Source organism: Tachyglossus aculeatus, chromosome 4 (genome assembly GCF_015852505.1).
Source record: "Tachyglossus aculeatus isolate mTacAcu1 chromosome 4, mTacAcu1.pri, whole genome shotgun sequence".
NCBI classification, from domain to species: domain Eukaryota; kingdom Metazoa; phylum Chordata; class Mammalia; order Monotremata; family Tachyglossidae; genus Tachyglossus; species Tachyglossus aculeatus.
Genome location: NC_052069.1, coordinates 2838201 through 2860786, shown reverse-complemented (window position 1 = coordinate 2860786; position 22586 = coordinate 2838201). Strand labels below are relative to the sequence as shown.

Here is a 22586-nt window from a genome sequence, read left to right as displayed (position 1 = left end):
GGTAACTGAGGCAAAGAGAAATGAAGTGACTTAATAATAATGATAATGTTGGTATTTTCCCTGTCCCACAAGAGGCTCATGGTCTTAATCCCCATTTTACAGATAATAATAATAATGATGGCATTTATTAAGCACTTACTATGTGCCAAGCACTGTTCTAAGGTAACTGGTAACTGAGGCACAGAGAAGTGAGGTGACATAATAATAATAACAACAATAATAATAATAATAATAATAATAATAATAATAATGTTGGTATTTTCCCTGTCCCACATGGGGCCCATGGTCTTAATCTCCATTTTACAGATAATAATAATAATGACGGCATTTATTAAGCGCTTACTGTATGCCAAGCACTGTTCTAAGGTAACTGGTAACTGAGGCACAGAGAAGTGAAGTGACTTAATAATAATAATAATAATAATGTTGGCATTTGTTAAGCGCTTACTATGTGCCAAGCACTGTTCTAAACACTGAGGTGGACATGAGATAATCAGGTTGTCTCACGTGGGGCTCACAATCTTAATCCCCATTTGACAGATGAGGTAACTGAGGCCCAGAGAAGTTAAGTGACTTGCCCGAAGTCACACAGCCGAGAAGTGGCAGAACCGGAATTAGAACCCACGACCTCTGACTCCCAAGCCCGGGCTCTTTCCACTAAGCCATGCTGTTTCTCTAATAATAACTGTGTTATTTGTTAAGCGCTTACTACGTGCCAAGCACTATTCTGGGCCCTGAGGTAGATACAACCTGATCAGGTTGGGCACAGTCTACATCCCACATGGGGCTCACGGTCTTAATCCCCATTTTACAGATAAGGGAACTGAGGCAAGAGAAATGAAGTGACTTAATAATAATAATAATAAAATAATAATAATAATGTTGGTATTTGTTAATCCCCATTTTACAGACAAGGTAATTGAGGCACAGAGAAAGGAAGTGACTTAATAATAATAATAATAAAAATAATAATAATGTTGGTGTTTGTTAATCCCCATTTTACAGATAAGGTAACTGAGGCAAGGGAAATGAAGTGACTTAATAATAATAATTATAATAATACTAATGTTGGTATTTGTTAATCCCCATTTTACAGATAAGGTAATTGAGGCACAGAGAAATGAAGTGACAATAATAATAATTATTATTATAATTATAATAATAATAACGTTGGTATTTGTTAATCCCCATTTTACAGATAAGGTAACTGAGGCAGAGAGAAATGAAGTGACTTAATAATAACAATAATGTTGGTATTTGTTAAGCGCTTACTATGTGCCAAGCACTGTTCTAAGCACAGGGGTAGATACAAGATAATCAGGTTGCCCACGTGGCTCACAGTCTTCATCTCCATTTTCCAGATGAGGTAACTGAGGCCCAGAGAAGTGAAGTGACTCGCCCAAAGTCACACAGCAGACAAGTGGCGGAGCCGGGATTGGAACCCATGACCTCTGACTCCCAAGCCTGGGCTCTTTCCACTAAGCCACGCTGCTAATAATAACTGTGTTATTTGTTAAGCGCTTACTATGTGCCAAGCACTCTTCTAGGCCCTGAGGTAGACACAAGCCGATCAGTTTGGGCACAGTCCACGTCCCACATGGGGCTCACGGTCTTAATCCCCATTTTACAGATAAGGGAACTGAGGCACCGCTGTCAAGTGGAGGAGCCGGGATTAGAACCCACGACCTCTGACTCCCAAGTCCGGGCTCTTTCCACTAAGCCATGCTGCTTCTCTAATAATAACCGTGTTATTTGTTCATTCATTCATTCAATCGTATTTATTGAGCGCTTACTGCGTGCAGAGCACTGGACTAAGTGCTCGGGGAGTCCAAGTCGGCAACATATAGAGACGGTCCCTACCCAACAGCGGGCTCACAGTCTAGAAGGGGGAGACAGACGACAAAACAAAACGTGTGGACAGGTGTCAAGTCATCAGAACAAATAGAATTAAAGCTAAATGCACATCAGTAACAAAATAAATAGAACAGTAAATATGTACAAGTTCATTCATTCATTCATTCAATCGTATTTATTGAGCGCTTACTGCGTGCAGAGCACTGGACTAAGCGCTTGGGGAGTCCAAGTCGGCAACATATAGAGACGGTCCCTACCCAACAGCGGGCTCACAGTCTAGAAGGGGGAGACAGACGACAAAACAAAACATATTAAACAAAATAAAATAAATAGAATAAATATGTACAAGTAAAATAGAGTACTAAATATGTACAAACATATATACATATACATATACATTCATTCATTCAATGGTATTTATTGAGCGCTTACTGTGTGCAGAGCACTGGACTAAGCACTTGGGAAGTCCAAGTTGGCAACATATAGAGACGGTCCCTACCCAACAGCGGGCTCACAGTCTAGAAGAGGGAGACAGACGACAAAACAAAACATATTAAACAAAATAAAATAAATAGAATAAATATGTACAAGTAAAATAAATAGGGTAATAAATACGTACAAACATATATACATATATACTCATTCATTCATTCAATCGTATTTATTGAGTGCTTACTGTGTGCAGAGCACTGTACTAAGCACTTGGAAAGTACAAGTCGGCAACATATAGAGACAGTCCCTACCCAACGGCGGGCTCACAGTCTAGTAGGGGGAGACAGACAACAAAACAAAACATATTAACAAAATAAAATAAATAGAATAAATATGTACAAATAAAATAGAGTAATAAATACGTACAAGCATATATACATATATACAGGTGCTGTGGGGAGGGGAAGGAGCTAAGGCAGGGGGGATGGTGAGGGGGAGGAGGGGTATTTGTGGGGTAACTGTGGTATTTGTTAATAATAATTAATAATAATTAATAATTATTATAATAAATAATGATGGTATTTGTTAAGCACTTACTATGTGCCAGGCACTGTACTAAGTGCTGGGTGGATATGAGCAAATCAGGTTGGATGCAGTTCCTGTCAAGTGTTTAGTACAGTGCTCTGCACACAGTAAGTGCTCAATAAATACGATTGAATGAATGAATGAACGTCCCATTTGGGGCTCACAGTCTCAATCCTCATTTTACATTTTAATAATGGTGGTATTTGTTAAGCACTTACTAGGTGCCAGGCACTGTACTAAGTGCTCTATCCACTAGGCCACATTGCTTCCCCAATAACTGTGGTATTTGTTAATAATAATTAATAATGATGGTATTGGTTACGTACTTACTATATGCCAGGCACTGTATTAAGTGCTCTATCCACTAGGCCACATTGCTTCCCCAATAACTGCGGTATTTGTTAATAATAATTAATAATGATGGTATTTGTTAAGCACTTACCATGTGCCAGGCACTGTACTAAGTGCTCTATCCACTGGGCCACGTTGCTTCCCCAATAACTGCGGTATTTGTTAATAATAAGTAATAATGATGGTATTTGTTAAGCACTTACCATGTGCCAGGCACTGTACTAAGTGTTTTATCCACTAGGCCACATTGCTTCCCCAATAACTGTGGTATTTGTTAATAATAATTAATAATGATGGTATTGGTTACGCACTTACTATATGCCAGGCACTGTACTAAGTGCTCTATCCACTAGGCCTCATTGCTTCCCCAATAACTGCGCTATTTGTTAATAATATTTAATAATGATGGTATTTGTTAAGCACTTACCATGTGCCAGGCACTGTACTAAGTGCTCTATCCACTGGGCCACATTGCTTCCCCAATAACTGCAGTATTTGTTAATAATAAGTAATAATGATGGTATTTGTTAAGCACTTACCATGTGCCAGGCACTGTCCTAAGTGTTTTATCCACTAGGCCACATTGCTTCCCCATAACTGCGGTATTTGTTAATAATAATTAATAATGATGGCATTTGTTAAGCACTTACTATGTGCCAGGCACTGTACTAAGTGCTGGGTGGATACGAGCAAATCAGGTTGGATGCAGTTCCTGTCAAGCGTTTAGTACAGTGCTCTGCACACAGTAAGCGCTCAATAAATACGATTGAATGAATGAAATTTAAAAAAAATAACACAGAAAGCATATGATCTGGGGAGAAGAAAGTGAAATGGGAAAGACCTCCTAAAGAGCAGAGATTTGCTCATATCCACCCCAGCTCTTAGTACAGTGCCTGGCACATTCATTCCGTCATTCAATCATATTTACTGAGCGCTTACTGTGTGCAGGGCACTGTACTAAGCGCTTGGAAATTACAATTTGGCAACAGTTAAAGACAGTTCCAACGGAATAACGGGCTCAAAATCTAGAAACAGTAAGCACTTGACAAACACCATCATTATAATGTTGCCAACTTGTACTTCCCAAGCGCTTAGTACAGTGCTCTGCACACAGTAAGCGCTCAATAAATACGATTGATTGATTATAATAATGATGGCATTTGCTAAGCGCTTACTATATGCAAAGCACTGTTCTAATTATCACTATTATTATTAGAAGGGCTCTGTGAAGTTGGGGAAGGCTGCGGCAAGTTTTCCGCTTCTTTTAGTTGCACTCCATTTCCTTGCGATCTCTGAAATCTATACTCTTTTATAATGATGCTATTGATGCCTGTTTCCTTGTTTTGATGTCTGTCTCCCCCCTTCTAGACCATGAGCCCGTTGTGGGCAGGGACTGTCTCTCTTTGTTGCTGAATTGTCCTTTCCAAGCGCTTAGTACAGTGCTCTGCACACAGTAAGCGCTCAATCAATACGACTGAATGAATGATTCACTGGATCTCTCTTTTCTTTCCCTTCCATCTAGACTGTGAGCCCATTGTTGGGTAGGGACTGTCTCTTTATGTTGTCAATTTGTACTTCCCAAGCGCTTAGTACAGTGCTCTGCACACAGGAAGCACTCAATAAATACGACTGAATGGATGAATGAATGAATTCCCTTGGGTCCTGGGGTCATTCTGCTTCCTGGAGTCCTTTGGCTCATTTCCTTTTAGACTGTGAGCCCACTGTTGGGTAGGGACTGTCTCTTTATGTTGCCAATTTGTACTTCCCAAGCGCTTAGTACAGTGCTCTGCACACAGTAAGAGCTCCATAAATATGACTGAATGGATGAATGAATGAATTCCCTTGGGTCCTGGGGTCATTCTGCTTCCTGGAGTCCTTTGGCTCATTTCCTTTTAGACTGTGAGCCCACTGTTGGGTAGGGACTGTCTCTATATGTTGCCAATTTGTACTTCCCAAGCGCTTAGTACAGTGCTCTGCACACAGTAAGCGCTCAATAAATATGACTGAATGGATGTATGAATGAATTCCCTTGGGTCCTGGGGTCATTCTGCTTCCTGGAGTCCTTTGGCTCATTTCCTTTTAGACTGTGAGCCCACTGTTGGGTAGGGACTGTCTCTTTATGTTGCCGATTTGGACTTCCCAAGCACTTAGTACAGTGCTCTGCACACAGTAAGCGCTCAATAAATACGACTGAATGGATGAATGAATGAATTCCCTTGGGTCCTGGGGTCATTCTGCTTCCTGGAGTACTTTGGCTCATTTCCTTTTAGACTGTGAGCCCACTGTTGGGTAGGGACTGTCTCTATATGTTGCCAATTTGTACTTCCCAAGCGCTTAGTACAGTGCTCTGCACACAGTAAGCGCTCAATAAATACGATTGATGATGATGATTTCCAGAAGAGCCCATTCCCTCCTTCTGGGCTTTGTAGAGGGATTTTAATTAATCCTTATGGAGACTGCCAGCCTATTTTAATACTTCCTCCCACTGTATGACCGCGCTTCTTGTACTGTGGGTTTTGCACAGCTGAAATCCACAGCCCACTGTTGGGTAGGGACCGTCTCTATATGTTGCCAACTTGTACTTCCCAAGCGCTTAGTACAGTGCTCTGCACACAGTAAGCGCTCAATAAATACGGTTGATTGATTGATTGATTGATTGTGTGATGGCCCCCCGCTCTGCTCGCTTAAAATCCACCTATCAGAGCACTGGACTAAGTGCTTGAGAGAATAATTGCTCAGTAATAATAATAATGATAATAACGGCATTTATTAAGCACTTACTATGTGCAAAGCACTGTTCTAAGCGCTGGGGAGGTTACAAGGTGAACCTGGAGAAGCAGGGTGGCTCAGTGGAAAGAGCCTGGCCTTTGGAGTCAGAGGTCATGGGTGCAAATCCCAGCTCCGCCAACTGTCAGCTGTGTGACCTTGGACAAGTCACTTCACTTCTCTGTGCCTCAGTTCCCTCGTCTGTAAAATGGGGATGAAGACTGTGAGCCCCCCGGTGGGACAACCTGATCACCTTGTAACCTCCCCAGCGCTTAGAACAGTGCTTTGCACATAATAAGCGCTTAATAAATGCCATTATTAGTAGTAGTAGTACTAGTAAGGTGATCAGGTTGTCCCACGGGGGGGTCACAGTCTTAATCCCCATTTTACAGATGAGGTAACGGAGGCCCAGAGAAGTGAAGTGACTTGCCCAAAGTCACACAGCTGACAAGTGGTGGAGTCGGGATTTGAACCCATGACCTCTGACTCCAAAGCTCGTGCTCTTTCCACTGAGCCATGCTGCTTCCCCGAAGTACAGTGCTCTGCACACAGTAAGCACTCAATAAATAAGATTGAATGAATACAATATAACAGAGTTGGTAGATACATTCCCTGCCCACGACCAGCTTACAGTTTAGAGGGAGAGAAGTAGTGTGGCTTAGTAGATAAAGCCCGGGCTTGGGAGTCACAGGATGTGGGTTCTAATCCCAGCTCCGCCACTTGTCTCCTGTGTGACTTTGGGCAAGGCACTTAACTTCTTTGTGCCTCGGTTATCTCATCTGTAAAATGGGGATTGAGACTGTGAGCCCCATGTGGAATAACCTGATTACCGTGGGCGCATAGTAAGCACTTAAATGCCACAATTCTTCTTAAAAATAATAATAATAATATTAATGATGGTATTTGTTAAGTGCTTACTATGTGCAAAGCACTGTTCTAAGCGCTGGGGGTGATAAAAGGTGATTAGGTTGTTCCACGTGGGGCTCACAGTCTTAATTCCCATTTTCAATCAATCAATCAATCGTATTTATTGAGCGCTTACTGCATGCAGAGCACTGTACTAAGCGCTTGGGAAGTACAAGTTGGCAACATATAGAGACAGTCCCTACCCAACAATGGGCTCATCATCAATCATATTTATTGAGCGCTTACTGTGTGCAGAGCACTGTACTAAGCGCTTAGCACTGTACTAAGTGCTAACAGTCTAGCTCACAGTCTAGGGGATTGTCATTTTCCAGATGAGGTAACTGAGACACAGAGAAGTTAAGAGACTTGCCCAAAGTCACACAGCAGACAAGTGGTGGAGCCGGGATTCAAACCCATGACCTCAGATTCCCAAGCCCATACTCTTTCCACTTAGCCATGCTGCTGCTTCTTCTTATTATTATTATTATCATTATTATCATAACAAATAGAGGGGAGAACAGATATTAATTCCCCACTTTGCAGCTGAGGAAACTGAGGCACAAGGAAGTTAAAATCCACTTTTCTTCTCCATCCAAACTCCCACAGCGCTGATCCCAGCACTTCTCCTATTCTTGAAGACTGCAAGCCCCCTCTAGACAGTGAGCCCGCTGTGGGCAGGGATTGTCTCTCTGAATTGCTGAACTGTACTTTCCAAGCGCTTAGTACAGTGCTCTGCACAGAGTCAGTGCTCAATAACTAGGATTGAACAAATGAACAAAAAGACTGCATCAGCCTCCTCGTTGACCTCCCTGCCTCCTGTCTCTCCCGTCAATCAACCATATTTATTTTGTGCTTACTGTGTGCAGAGCACTGTACTAAGCGCTTGGGAGAGTACAATTCAGCAACAAACAGAGACAATCCCCGCTCACGACGGGCTCACAATCTAGACGCACTGGGGTCTCCGCATCTCCACACTCTTCGGTTATTTCCAGTGGTTGCCCATCCACCTCCGCATCAAACGGACCATTAATACCCTGACCACTGGTATTAATAACAATAATAATAATAATAATTGGGGTATTTGTTAAGCGCTTAGTATGTACCAGGCGCTGGGATGGATGCCCAGCAAATCGGGTTGGACACGGTCCTTGTCCCACATGGGGCTCACGGCCTTAATCCCCATTTGACAGATGAGGACACTGAGGTCCAGAGAAGTGAAGTGACTGGCCCAAGGTCGTACAGCGGACAAGTGGAGGAGCCGGGATTAGAACCCATGACCTTGGGAATCCCAGGCCCGGGCTCTATTCGTCATGCTGGGCTGCTTCATTCAATCAGCTCTCCCTCCTAGTTTACTGTTGAGAAGCAGCGTGGCATAGTGAGAAACAGCATGGTTTAGGGGCTACAGCCTGGCTTGGGAGTCAGAAGGTCCTGAGTTCTAATCCTGGCTCCGCCCCTTGTCCACTGTGTGATCTTGGGCAAGTCACTTCACTTCTCTGTGCTTCAGTTCCCTTATAGACTGTGAGCCCGTTGTTGGGTAGGAACCGTCTCCATATGTTGCCGACTTGTACTTCCCAAGCGCTTAGTAATAATAATGGCATTTATTAAGTGCTTACTATGTGCAAAGCACTGTTCTAAGCGCTGGGGGATACAAGGTGATCAGGTTGTCCCACGTGGGGCTCACAGTCTTAATCCCATTTTACAGATGAGGTAACTGAGGCACAGAGAAGTTAAGCGGCTTGCCCAAGGCCCCACAGCTGACAAGGGGTGGAGCCGGGATTCGAACCCATGACCTCTGGCTCCAAAGCCCGGGCTCTTTCCACTGAGCCACGCTGCTTCTCCACACAGTAAGCGCTCAATAAATACGACTGAATGAATGAATCTGTAAAATGGGGGTTAAGGCTGTGAGCCCCATGTGGGACACGGGCTGCGTCCAACCCAATTTGCTTGTATCCACCCCGGCGGTTAGTACAGTGCCTGTCACATAGTAAGCACTTAACAAATACCCCAGACTGAGCCCCCTCCTTTCTCTCCCCCTCCTCCCCGTCCCCAGCGCCCTACCTCCTTCCCCTCCCCACAGCACCTGTATATGTGTATATATGTTTGTACATATTTATTACTCTATTTATTTTACTTGTACATATTTATTCTATTTATTTTATTTTGTTAATTTGCAAACTTGTACTTCCCAAGTGCTTAGTACAGTGCTCTGCACACAGTAAGCGCTCAATAGAGAAGCAGCGTGGCTCAGTGGAAAGAGCACGGGCTTTGGAGTCAGAAGTCACGGGTTCGAATTCCGGTTCCGCCAATTATCAGCTGTGTGACTTTGGGCAAGTCACTTCACTTCTCTGGGCGTCAGTTCCCTCATCTGTAAAATGGGGATTAAGACTGTGAGCCCCCCGGGGGACAACCTGATCACCTTGTATCCTCCCCAGTGCTTAGAACAGTGCTTTGCACATAGTAAGCGCTTAACAAATGCCATCATCATCATCATCATCATCAAATACGACTGCTGGATGATGATGGATGGGTTCAAACCCCGGCTCCGCCAAATGTCAGCTGTGTGACTTTGGGCAAGTCACTTAGCTTCTCTGGGCCTCAGTTACTCAGCTGTAAAATGGGGATTAAGACTGTGAGCCCCCCGTGGGACAACCTGATCACCTTGCAATCTCCCCAGCACTTAGAACAGTGCTTTGCACATAGTAAGCGCTTAACAAATGCCATCATTATTATTATTATTGGGTAGGGACCATCTCTATATGTTGCCAACTTGTACTTCCCAAGCGCTTAGTACAGTGCTCTGCACACATTAAGTGCTCAATAAATGCGATTGAATGAATGAATGAATGAAAAAAAATACCATTATCACACACAGTCCATGGCTCAGAGGAAAGAGCCCAGGCTTTGGAGTCAAAGGTCATGGGTTCAAATCCCGGCTCTGCCAATTGTCAGCTGTGTGACTTTGGGCAAGTCACTTCACTTCTCTGTGCCTCAGTTACCTCATCTGTAAAATGGGGATTAAGACTGTGAGCCCCATTTGGGACAACCTGATCACCTTGTAACCTCCCCAGTGCTTAGAACAGTGCTTTGCACATAGTAAGCGCTTAATAAATGCCATCATCATCATCATCATCATTATCTCCTACTACATCCCAATCGGCTCATTTCATTCCTCTATCACTAACCTACTAAATGGACCCCATGGCTCAGTGGCAAGAGCCCAGGCTTGGGAGTCAGAGGTCGTGGGTTCTAATCCGGGCTCCACCACTTATTAGCTGTGTGACTTTGGGCAAGTCATTTAACTTCCCTGTGCCTCAGTTACCTCAACTGGAAAATGGGGATTGAGACTGTGAGCCCCATGTGGGACAACCTGATTACCTTATATCTACCCAGCGCTTAGAACGGGGCTTGGCACATAGTAAGCGCTTAACAAATACCAAAATTATTATTATCTCTCTTGCTACTGAGTTCCTGTTCCCCCTTCACCTGGAACTCCCTTCTCCTTCATTGTTCTAATGGCACTTGATAATAATATGCTTGGTACATAGTAAGCACTTAACAAATACCATCATTAATAATAATAATAGTGGTATTTGTTAAGCATTTACTGTGCACCAGGCACTGTACTAAGCGCTGGGGTGGACACCAGCAAATCAGGTTGGACACATTCCCCATCCCAGAGGAACAGCCTCTACTCCTGGCCAACCCTGGGCTCTGATGAACCGCCCTCCTCCCTGACCGAAAAAGAAAGAGGGGGAAAGAATAATAATCATAATTTATGGTATTTCATTCATTCATTCATTCAATCGTATTTATTGAGAGCTTACTGTGTCCACAGCACTGTATTAAGCGCATGGGGAGTACAAGTTGGCAACATACAAAGACGGTCCGTACCCAACAACGGGCTCACAGTCAAGAAGGGGGAGACAGACAACAAAACAAAACATGTAGAGAAGCAGCGTGGCTCTGCGAAAAGAGCACAGGCTTTGGAGTCTGAGGTCATGGGTTCAAATCCCGGCTCCTCTGCCAATTGTCAGCTGTGTGACTTTAGGCAAGTCACTTAACTTCTCTGTGCCTCAGTTCCCTCATCTGTAAAACGGGGATAAAGATTGTGAGCCCCCCGTGGGACAACCTGAAGACCTTGTATCTCCCCAGCGCTTAGAATAGTGCTTTGCACATAGGAAGTGCTTAACAACTACCATCATTATTATTATTATTATGTACACAGGTGTCAAAACCATCAGAACAAATAGAATTAAAGCCATATGCACATCATTAACATAATAAACAGAATAGTAAATATGTACAAGTGAAATAGAGTAATAAATCTGTACAAATATATACAAGTGCTGAGGGGAGGGGAAAGAGGTAGGGCAGGGGGGGGAATGGGGAGGAGGAGAGGAAAAAGGGGGCTCAGTCTGGGAAGGCTTCCTGGAGGAGGTGAGCTCCTAGTACGGCTTTGAAGGGAGCTAGTTTGGCGGATGTGTGGAGGGAGGGCATTCCAGGCCAGGGAAAGGACGTGGGACAGGGGTTGATGGCGGGACAGGATTGAACGAGGCCCGGTGAGGAGGTGAGCGGCGGCAGAGGAGCGGAGGGTGCGGGCCGGGATGGAGAAAGACAGAAGGGAGGTGAAGTAGGAGGGGGCGAGGGGATGGACAGCCTTGAAGCCGAGAGTGAGGAATTTTTGCTTGATTCGAAGGTAGATAGGCAACCACTGGAGATTTTCGAGGAGGGGAGTGACACGCCAGAGCGTTTCTGTACAAAGATAATCCGGGCAGCAGCGTGAAGTATAGACTGAAGTGGGGAGAGACAGGACGATGGGAGATCAGAAAGGAGGCTGATGCAGTCATCCAGTCGGGATAGGATGAGAGACTGAACGAGCAGGGTAGCGGTTTGGATGGAGAGGAAAGGGCGGATCTTGGCAATGTCGTGGAGATGAGACCGCATTTGTTTAGCGCTTACTATGTGCCGGGCACTGTACTAAGCACTGGGGTGGATACAAGCAAATCGGGTGAGACGCGGTCCCTGTCCCACGTGGGGCTTAAAGTCTTAATCCCTATTTTACATATGAGGGAACTGAGGCACAGAGAAGTGAAGTGACTTGCTCAAGGCCACACAGAAGACAAGTGGCGGAGCCACGATTGGAACCCATGACCTTCCCAGGCCCGGGCTCTAGCCACTAGGCCAGGCTGCTTCTCATGGGCACCCCAAGTCCCTACCAAGGCTGTGCAATCCCTCCCCACCCCCTGTGCTGAAACTCGACATTCCTGGGATTTCCATTCATTCATTCATTCATTCAATCGTATGTATTGAGCACTTACTGAGTGCTGAACACTGTACTAAGCACTTGGGAAGTACAGGTCAGCAATATATAGAGACGGTCCCTACCCAACAACGGGCTCACAGTCTATTTCCAGACTACGGCTCAGTCAATCTTATTTTTTGAGCGCTTACTACATGCAGAACACAGTCCTAAGCCCTTGGGAGAGGGCCGTTTCAAGAGAATTAGCAGACAACTTCCCTGCCCATGACACAGAGCCCAGACCTGGGAGTAAGATAGATCTGGGTTCTAATCTCTGCTCTGCCACTTTTCTTGCAACCATTCATTTGGTCATATTTATTGAGCACTTACCGCGTTAAGAGTACTGCACAAAGCGCTCAGGAGATAATAGTACAACAGCCCACACACTCCGCTCCTCTGGTGCTACTAACCTTCTCACTGCACCTCGTTCTCATCTGTCCCACCGTCGACCCCCGGCCCATGTCCTTCCCCTGGCCTGGAATGCCCTCCCTCCGCACATCCGCCAAACTAGCTCTCTTCCTCCCTTCAAAGCCCTGCTGAGAGCTCACCTCTTCCAGAAGGCCTTCCCGGACTAACCCTCCCTTTTCCTCAGCTCCTCCACCCTTCCCCAACTCCCTCCCTCTGCTCTACCCCCCTCCCCGCCCCACAGCACTTGTGTATCTATGCACATATCTACAATTCCATTTATTTATATTACTGCCTGTCTATCTGATTTGATGTATATATGTCTATAATTCTATTTATTTATATTGATGCCCGTTTACTCTTCTTCTTCTTCTCTTCTTCTTCTTCTTCTTCTTATTTTCTTCTTCTTTTCTTCTTCTCCTTCTCCTTCTCCTTATTATTATTATAGTGGCATTTTTAAGTGCTTACTATCTGTTAATATTTGTCTTACCCTGTAGGCTCAAAACTCCTTGTGGGTACTCATTTTGATGTCTGTCTCCCTCCTACTCGACTGTAAGCCCTGTGTGGGCAGGGACTGTCTCTACTGCTGAATGGTACTTTTCAAGCACTTAGTCAGCGCTCAATAAATAGGATTGAATGAATAAATAAACAATAAACAGACACGTTCCCTGCCCACAACAAGCTTACAGTCTAGACGGGGGGAGGCAGACATATTTTAAAAATTACATAAATTACAGACATAAAGAAATAACGGACATAAATTGTCTGCTCTGTGACCAAGGGCAAGTCACTTCACTGGGCCTCAGTGACCTCTTCTATAAAATGCGGATGAAGATTGTGAGCCCCACGTGAGGCAGGGACTGTGTCTAACCTGATCATCTTATATCTACCCCATCGCTTAAAACAGTGCCTGGCTCATTGTAAGCGCTTTCCAAATACCATTTAAAAAAAATTATTGGTTTTGTGTAAACTGTGAACCCGTTCAGTGGGGTGGGATTCTTTCTTGCCCAAGAGACAGACGGCAGTTAGCATCCTCTCAGAGGATGAAGTACTCCTATTTCCAAAAACCACACGTGCCAGTTAAGGAATTTCTTCCTGCTGCCGGTGTGGAAAACACCAGGGAATTCCCAGCTCCGCTCTGTGCTATTGGCCCATTATCAGCTCTCCAGTGCATATCCGGGAAAAATCAGAGATCCAAAGTCAGGAGAATTTTGAGAGAGGCCAAATTACACACGTTAAATCAACTTTCTACCTGGCCTCGGGCTGACCCTTTGGACAGAGAACGCTACAGGCTTGGATGTGGTTGCTTCCTCCTTGGTTTCTCAAGGGTCAGTTCTTGGTCCCCTTCTGTTCTCTATCTACACTCACTCCCTTGGTGAACTCATTCATCATCATCATCATCATCAATCGTATTTATTGAGCGCTTACTATGTGCAGAGCACTGTACTAAGCGCTTGGGAAGTACAAATTGGCAACATATAGAGACAGTCCCTACCCAACAGTGGGCTCACAGTCTAAAAGACATTCACTCTCAAGGCTTCAACTATCACCTCTATGCTGATGACACCCAAATCTACATCTCTGCCCCTGCTCTCTCCCTCCCTTCAGGTTCGGCTCTCCTCCTGCCTTCAGGGCATCTCCATCTGGATGTCTGTCCACCATCTAAAACTCAATATGTCCCAGATTGAACGCTTTATCTTCCCTCCCAAACCCTGCCCTCTTCCTGACTTTCCCGTCACTGTTGACGGCACTACCATCCTTCCCGTCTCACAAGTCCGCAACCTTGGTGTCATCCTTGACTCCGCTCTCTCGTTCACCCCTCACATCCAATCCATCACCAATACCTGCCGGTCTCACCTCCGCAACATCGCCAAGATCCGCCCTTTCCTCTCCATCCAAACCGCTACCCTGCTGGTTCAATCTCTCATCCTATCCCGACTGGATTACTGCATCAGCCTCCTCTCTGATCTCCCATCTTCGTGTCTCTCCCCACTTCAGTCTATACTTCACGCTGCTGCCCGGATTGTCTTTGTGCAGAAACACTCTGGGCATGTTACTCCCTTCCTCAAAAATCTCCAGTGGCTACCAGTCAACCTATGCATCAGGCAAAAACTCCTCACTCTCGGCTTCGAGGCTGTCCATCCCCACGCCCCCGCCTACCTCACCTCCCTTCTCTCCTTCTCCAGCCCAGCTCGCACCCTCTGCTCCTCTGCCGCTAACCTCCTCACTGGGCCTCGTTCTCGCCTGTCCCACCGTCGACCCCCGACCCCCGTCCTCCCCCTGGCCTGGAATGCCCTCCCTCTGCACATCCGCCACGCTACCTCTCGTCTTCCCTTCAAAGCCCTACTGAGAGCTCACCTCCTCCAGGAGGCCTTCCCAGACTGAGCCCTTTCCTTCCTCTCCCCCTCCCCATCCCCCCACCCTACCTCCTTCCCCTCCCCACAGCACCTGTATATATGTTTGTACATATTTATTACTCTATTTATTTTACTTGCACATACTTATTCTATTTATTTTATTTGGTTTATATGTTTTGTTGTCTGCCTCCCCCCTCTAGACTGTGAGCCTGCTGTTCTGTCACTCCCTTCTAGACTGTGAGCCCACTGTTGGGTAGGGACCGTCTCTATATGTTGCCAACTTGGACTTCCCAAGTACTTAGTACAGTGCTCTGCACACAGTAAGTGCTCAATAAATACGACTGAATGAATGAATGAATGAATGGGTAGGGACTGTCTCTATATGTTGCCAACTTGTACTTCCCAAGCGCTTAGTACAGTGCTCTGCACACAGTAAGCGCTCAATAAACACAACTGAATGAATGAATAAATACAGGGGGAGACAGACACGAATATAAATTCTGGAAATGTATGTAAAGGCTCTGGGGCAGAAGGTGGAGTGAATAGCAATAATAATAATAATGATGATGGCATTTGTTAAGCACTTATTATGTGCCAAGCCCTGTTCTAAGCACTGGGGAACAAACAAGGTAATCAGGTTGTCCCACGTGGGGCTCACAGACTTAATCCCCATTTTCCAGATGAGGTAACTGAGGCCCAGAGAACTGAAGTGACTTGTCCAAGGTCACACAGCTGACAAGTGGCAGAGGCGGGATTAGAACCACGACCTCTGACTCCCCAAGCCCGGGCTCTTTCCATTCATTCATTCATTCATTCAATCATATTTATTGAGCACTTACTGTGTGCAGAGCACTGTACTAAGCACTTGGAAAGTACAATTCAGCAACATATAGAGATGGTCCCTACCCAACAATGGGCTCACAGTCTAGAAGGGGGAGAAAGACAACAAAACAAGTAGGCAGAAATCAACAGCATCAAAACTATTTCCACTAAGCCACGCTGCTTCTCTAATCACTTAAAGGGAACAGATAAAAGTGCACAAGTGACACAGAAGGGAGAGTAATAATAATTATTATTATTATGATACTTGTTCGGCGCTTACTGTGTGTCAGGCACTGTACTAAGCACTGGGGTGGATACAAGCAAATCAGGTTGGCCACAGTCCCTGCCCCACGTGGGCTCATAGTCTTAATCCCCATTTTACAGATAATAATAATAATAATAATGGCATTTATTAAGCGCTTACTATGTGCAAAGCACTGTTCTAAGCACTGGGGAGGTTACAAGGTTGTTCCACGGGGGGCTCCCAGTCTTCATCCCCATTTTACAGATGAGGTAACTGAGGCACAGAGAAGTTAAGTGACTTGCCCAAAGTCACACCCCTGACAATTGGCAGGGCTGGGATTCGAACCCATGACAGATGACATAACTGAGGCACAGGGAAGTTAAGTGACCTTGTATCTACCCCAGCGCTGAGATCACTGCTCAGCACAGAGTAAGCGCTTAACAAAAATATCATTATTATTATCAGGTTGTCCCACGTGGGGCTCACAGTCTTAATCCCCATTTTACAGATGAGGTAACTGACGCACAGAGAAGTGAAGCGACTTGCCCAGAGTCACACAGCCGATAAATGGAGGAGCCTGGATTAGAACCCATGACCTCTGACTCCCAAGCCCAGGCCACAGTGCTTCCCTGATGGGGATCCAATCCCTGTTCCCCCTCCTGTTTAGACTGTGAGCCCCCTGGGGAACCTGATAATCATCTATAATAATAATAACGATGGCATTTGTTAAGCACCTACTATGTGCCAAGCACTGTTCTAAATGCTAGAGTAGATACAAGGTCATCAGGTTGTTCCGTGTGGGGCTCCCAGTCTTAATCCCCATTTTACAGATGAGGTCACTGAGGCCCAGAAAGGTGAAGTGACTTGGCCGAAGTCACACAGCAGACAAGTGGCGGAGCCGGGATTAGAACCCACGACCTCTGACTCTCAAGCACGGGCTCTTGCCACTGAGCCACGCTGCTTCTCTATTTGAGGTAGAGCTTAGAACAGTGCCTAGCACATAGTGAGCGCTTAACAGATACCACAGGGATTAGTAATTATTAGCGGGGGATGAGGGCTGATTGTCCCTGGCCCCTGCCTAGCCCGGGAAGAAGCCACAATGCGGTCAACCTGAAGGCACAAAAAAAGGAAAGGGGCGCCGGGGGAGAGTTTTTTTAGTACTTAGTACTTAGTACAAGCGCTTAGTACAGTGCTCTGCACACAGTAAGCGCTCAATAAATGCGACTGATTGAGAGCATCTGCCGTGAACACTGGCCCTGATGCAGAATCCCACCACTTGGGCAGACTGTGAGCTCCCTGTGGGCAGGGATCGTCTCTCTTTATTGCTGTACTGAACTTTCCCAAGCGCTTAGTACAGCGCTCTGCATACAGTAAGCAGAGAAGCAGCGTGGCTCAGTGGAAAGAGGGCGGGTTTGGGAGGCAGAGGTCATGGGTTCTAATACCGGATCTGCCACTTATCAGCTGTGTGACTCTGAGCAAGTCACTTAACTTATCTGTGCCTCAGCTACCTCATCTGGAAAATGGGGATTAAGACTGTGAGCCCCATGTGGGACAACCTGATTACCTTGTATCTCCCCCAGCGCTTAGAACAGTGCTTGAAACATAGTAAGCACATAAATATCAAAATTATTATAATAATTATTATTAGTAAGCGCTCAATAAATACGACTGAATGAATAGGGAGCTAAGCCTGTCCCTCACAGCTCCCCCAAAGCCTGTTGCCAGAATCCTCACCCCCTGACTAGTCGATTTATACTTACTGAGTGCAGAACACTGTACTAAGCGCTTGTTTAAACACATCTAAAACAGAACGCCTCATCTTTCCATCCAAACCCTGGCCTCCCGCTGACTTTCCCAGCTCTGGAGACAACGCCACTATCCCCCCAGTCCCGCAGGAATCTCTCCCTGTCTACACTGCAAGCTCATTGCCGGCAGGGAAAGTGTCCGTTTATTGTTCTGTTGTACTCTCCCAAGCGCTTAGTACGGTGCTCTGCACACAGTATGACCTTGATAAATATGACTGAATGAATGGCAGGGAGAGAGAGGGCGCAGAGAAAGAGAGAGGGAGAAGAGAGAATGGAGAAGAGGGGGAAGACAGACAGGGGAATAGAAGTAAAGAGATAGGGGAAGAGAGGAAAAGAGAAAAAGAAAAAGAGAAAGAGGAAAAGAGGAAGGGGAAAGGAGGAAAAGAGATGGGGGAAGAGAGGAAAAGAGAAAAAGGAAAAGAGGAAGGGGAAGAGAGGAAAAGAGAAAGGGGGAGGGGAAAAGAGAGGGGGAAAAGAGAAAGAGGGGAAAAGAGAAAAAGAGGGGAAGAGAGAAAAAAGAAAGAGGAAAAGAATGAAAAGAGAAAAAGGAAAAGAGAAAGAGAGGAAAAGAGGAAGGGGAAGAGAGGAAATGAGAAAAAGAGAAAGGAAAAGAGGAAGAGGAAGAGAGGAAAAGAGAGGGGAAGAGAGGAAAAGGGGGAAAAGAGAAAGAGGGGAAGAGAGGAAAAGAGAGAGGGGAAAAGAGAAAGAGGGGAAGAGAGGAAAAGAGAGAGGGGAAAAGGGAAAGGGGAAAAGAGGAAGGGGAAGAAAATGAAAAGAGAAAAAGGAAAAGAGAAAGAGGAAAAGAGGAAGGGGAAGAGAGGAAAAGAGAAAAAGAGAAAGAGGAAAAGAGGAAGGGGACGAGATAAGAGAAAAAGGAAAAGAGAAAGGAAAGGAGGAAGGGGAAAGAGGAAGGGGAAGAAAATGAAAAGAGAAAGAGGAAAAGAGAAAGAGGAAAAGAGGAAGGGGAAGAGAGGAAAAGAGAAAAAAAGAGAAAGAGGAAAAGAGGAAGGGGAAGAGATAAGAGAAAAAGGAAAAGAGAGAGGAAAAGAGGAAGGGGAAGAGAGGAAAAGAGAAAAAGGAAAAGAGAAAGAGAGGAAAAGAGGAAGGGGAAGAGAGGAAAAGAGGAAGGGGAAAAGAGGAAGGGGAAGAGAGGAAAAGAGAAGGAGGACGAGGGAAGGGAAAGAAGAAGGGGAACAGGAAAAGAGAAAGAAAGGAAAATGAAAGAGTGGGAAGTAGCATGACGTACAGGATGGGACCTGGGTTCTAATTCTGCCTCTACCAGTTCATTCATTCAATCGTATTTATTGAGCGCTTACTGTGTGCAGAGCACTGTACTAAGCACTTGGGAGGTACCAGTTGTCTACTGTGTGACCTTGGGCAGCTGGCTTCACTTCTCTGGGCCTCAATGATCTCATCCGTCAAACGACAGACAACCGTGCGCCCCGTGTGGGACAGGGACTGTGTCCAACCCAATACAGAAGCAGCGTGGCTCAGTGGGTAGAGCCTGGGCCTGGGGGTCAGAAAGTCATGGGTTCTAATTCCGGCTCTGCCCCTTGTCTGCTGTGCGATCTTGGGCAAGGCACTTCACTTCTTCGGGCCTTGGTAACCTCATCTGTAAAATGGGGATGAAGACTGTGAGCGCCAAGTGGGACAACCTGAACACCTTGTATCTACCTTGTATCATAGAGAAGCAGCGTGGCTCAGTGAAAGGGCCCGGGCTTGGGAGCCAGAGGTTATGGGTTCAAATCCCAGCTCTGCCAATTGTCAGCTGTGTGACTTTGGGCAAGTCACTGCACTTCTCTGTGCCTCAGTGACCTCATCTGGAAAATGGGGATTAAGACCATGAGCCCCCACCTCGTGGGACAACCTGATAACCTTGTAACCTTCCCAGTGCTTAGAACAGTGCTTTGCACATAGTAAGCATTTAATAAATGCCATTATTATTATTATTATTATTACCACAGAGCTTAGAATGGGGCTCGGCACGTAGAAAGCACTTAACAAATACCATTATTACGAATATTATCATTATTACTGGTATCCACCCCAGGGCTCAGAACAGCGCCCCTTCCAGACTGTGAGCCCGCTGTTGGGTAGGGACCGTCTCTATACGCTGCCAACTTGTACTTCCCAAGCGCTTAGTACAGCTGTATGACTGCGGTCAAGTCACTTAACTTCTCTGTGCCTCAGTTACCTCATCTGTAAAATGGGGGTGAAGACTGTGAGCCCCACATGGGACAACCTGATCACCTTGTAACCTCCCCAGCGCTTAGGACAGCGCTTTGCACAGAGTAAGTGCTGAATAAATGCCATCATTATTATTATTACAGCGCTCTGCACACAGTAAGCACTCAATGAATATGACTATATGTATATATATATATATGTTGCCAATTTGTACTTCCCAAGCGCTTAGTACAGTGCTCTGCACATAGTAAGCACTCAATAAATACGATTGATGATGATGACTGAATGAATGAATGAATGAATGCCTGACCCGTAGCGAGCGCTTAGCAACGAGCATCGTTAGGAGAGAAGAAGGGGTGGGGAGGGAAGGATGGCCTGGGCGGCCTTACCTTTTTATCGTCCTTGGCCTTGCGGAGGTGGCGGTGGGGGCCGAACAGGTTTGGCCCCGCGAAAGCCCTCTTGGGCCACTCGAGCTGGGGGGGCGGCCAGGCCCCGGCCGTCCAGCCGGTAGCGATCCGCGGGGATCTTGCTCATGGGCGGGGGCAGGGTGCCGCAGTTAACGCTAGACCAGCCGTCGGTGGAATCGGTGTAGGACTCCTGGTCGCTGGCGGGGCCCGGGTGCCAGTCGCGCAGCACGTGCCCGGGTGGGCGCCGCGGGCCGGCCGGCGGAGGGGGCGGCCCACCCGGGCCCAGGGGGCTCCTCCGGGGCGGCGGCGAGGGACCCCCGGGGCGGACGGGCTCCCCGTCCCACGGGCCCCCGACGGCGGGAGGAGGCGGGGGGTGCTTGGCGGGCGGGCCCCCGAGGTCCACCACCAAGACGCGGTTGCCCTTGTCCTCCGGGTGGAAGTTGCCAATGCCGCTGTCGCTGCTCGTGCTGTTGTTGTGGTGGGGGGCCTCCGCGTCCCCGCGCGGCAAGGCCCGGGCTCTCACCCCCTCGATCAGCTCCCCCATGTCCCGGTAGAGGACGGACACGAACTGCAGGACGGGCAGGGAGGACGGGGGGAACTCCAGGCAGCCGTCCGTGTCCGGGTCGGCCGTGCAGCGGAAGCCGAAGCGCCGGGCGATGCCCTGGTGGACCTGGTGGGCGAACAGGTCCGGGTCCACCATGAAGACGTGGCAGGAGGTACGCAGGTCGCCCGGGTCCTCGCGGGCGGCCCCGCCGTCGCCGGGCTGCACGGTCACCAGGCCGAAGAAGCGGCGGTCGTCGGGGCAGACGGCGCTGAAGGCCAGCTTGTCGGCCGGATAGGCGGCCACGGCGGGGCCGGGCCGGTCGGCGCAGAGCTGCACCCGGTCGTGCAACACGCGCAGCAGGACCAGGGAGTGGACGCGCTGCTCGGCCCGCAGGCGCCTCATGCAGCCGCGGATGGCCTGCAGGCTGTCGTGCTCCACGTTGGAGCCGGTGGACGGCAACTCGATGGAGCCCAGGTAGCCCACCACCATGGCCACGTTGAGGATGCCCGCGTCCAGCCGGGCGGCCTCGGGCCCGAACACCGCGGCCTCCTCCTCGTCCTCGTCCTCCTCCGCGGCCGGCCCGGCCTCGGGGAAGGAGCGGGAGGCGGGGGCCTCGGGCCCCCGCTCGGCCCGGGCGGCGGCCGACTCCGACAGGGACCGCGGCTTGACTCCGGCCCGGTGCCGGGGCTCCGGCCGGTCAAACAGCAGGCCGAAGATGCCCCCCGCCCGCAGGTCCTCCACCACCCTCTCGGCCCGGTCGATGCCCAGGGCCCTGGAGTCCAGCCGGGGCTTGGGCCGGCCGGGGCCCGCTTCCTCGTCGCTGGAGCCCGAGTCCGGCGGCGGGGCCCGGCCCTCTCCGACCACCAGGCGCAGGAGGCCGGAGCACTTGCCGATGAGCTTGACCACGTCCTCGTGTGAGGCCTTCCGGACGTTGATCTCGTTGACGCCCAGGATGCGGTCCCCGGGCCGCAGGCCCACGTGGTCGGCCGGGCCGCCGGGCACCACGCGGCTCAGGACACAGGGCGCCTGCCCGGCCAGGGTGAAGCCATAGCCGCCCCGGCCCCGGGCCACCTCTACGGTCCTGACCCGCGGGCCGGGCGGAGCGGGCGGCCGCCGTTTGGCCTCGCCGGGCCTGTACATGGCTCGGGAGGCCGGGCCGGGGCGGGAGGCGGTTTCGGGGGGCGCCGGGCCGGGGCGGGAGGCGGTTTCGGGGGGCTCCGGGCCGGGCTCTTCACCGAGGCTGAATGGGAGACGCGGTTCCCTCGCGCGCTGAGGTCCTGAGGGGACAGAACGAAGACATCATCACCTCCTTGCCCTGCTTCTGAGCACGCACCCGAGAAGCAGCGTTCATTCATTCATTCAATCGTATTTATTGAGCGCTTCCCCACAGCACCTGTATATGTGTATATATGTTTGTACATATTTATTACTCTATTTTACTTGTACATATCTATTCTATTTATTTTATTTTGTTAGTATGTTTGGTTTTGTCTCCCCCTTTTAGACTGTGAGCCCGCTGTTGGGTAGGGACTGTCTCTATATGTTGCCAATTTGTACTTCCCAAGCGCTTAGTACAGTGCTCTGCACACAGTAAGCGCTCAATAAATACGACTGATGATGAT

At 48.0% G+C, this 22586-nt stretch overlaps 1 protein-coding gene across 1 annotated transcript in view; it reads right to left on the bottom strand.

Annotated features, from left to right (window-relative positions):
- The window catches only part of RGS12 (regulator of G protein signaling 12), a 294613-nt gene extending 272473 nt beyond the window's left edge, over positions 1-22140 (bottom strand). Inside the window, 2 exon segments of the mRNA XM_038745771.1 lie at positions 20403-20490; positions 20492-22140. Coding sequence (XP_038601699.1) covers positions 20403-20490; positions 20492-22104 — 1701 coding nt within the window. The 5' untranslated portion in view covers positions 22105-22140.
- Between the last annotated feature and the right edge of the window lie 446 nt (positions 22141-22586).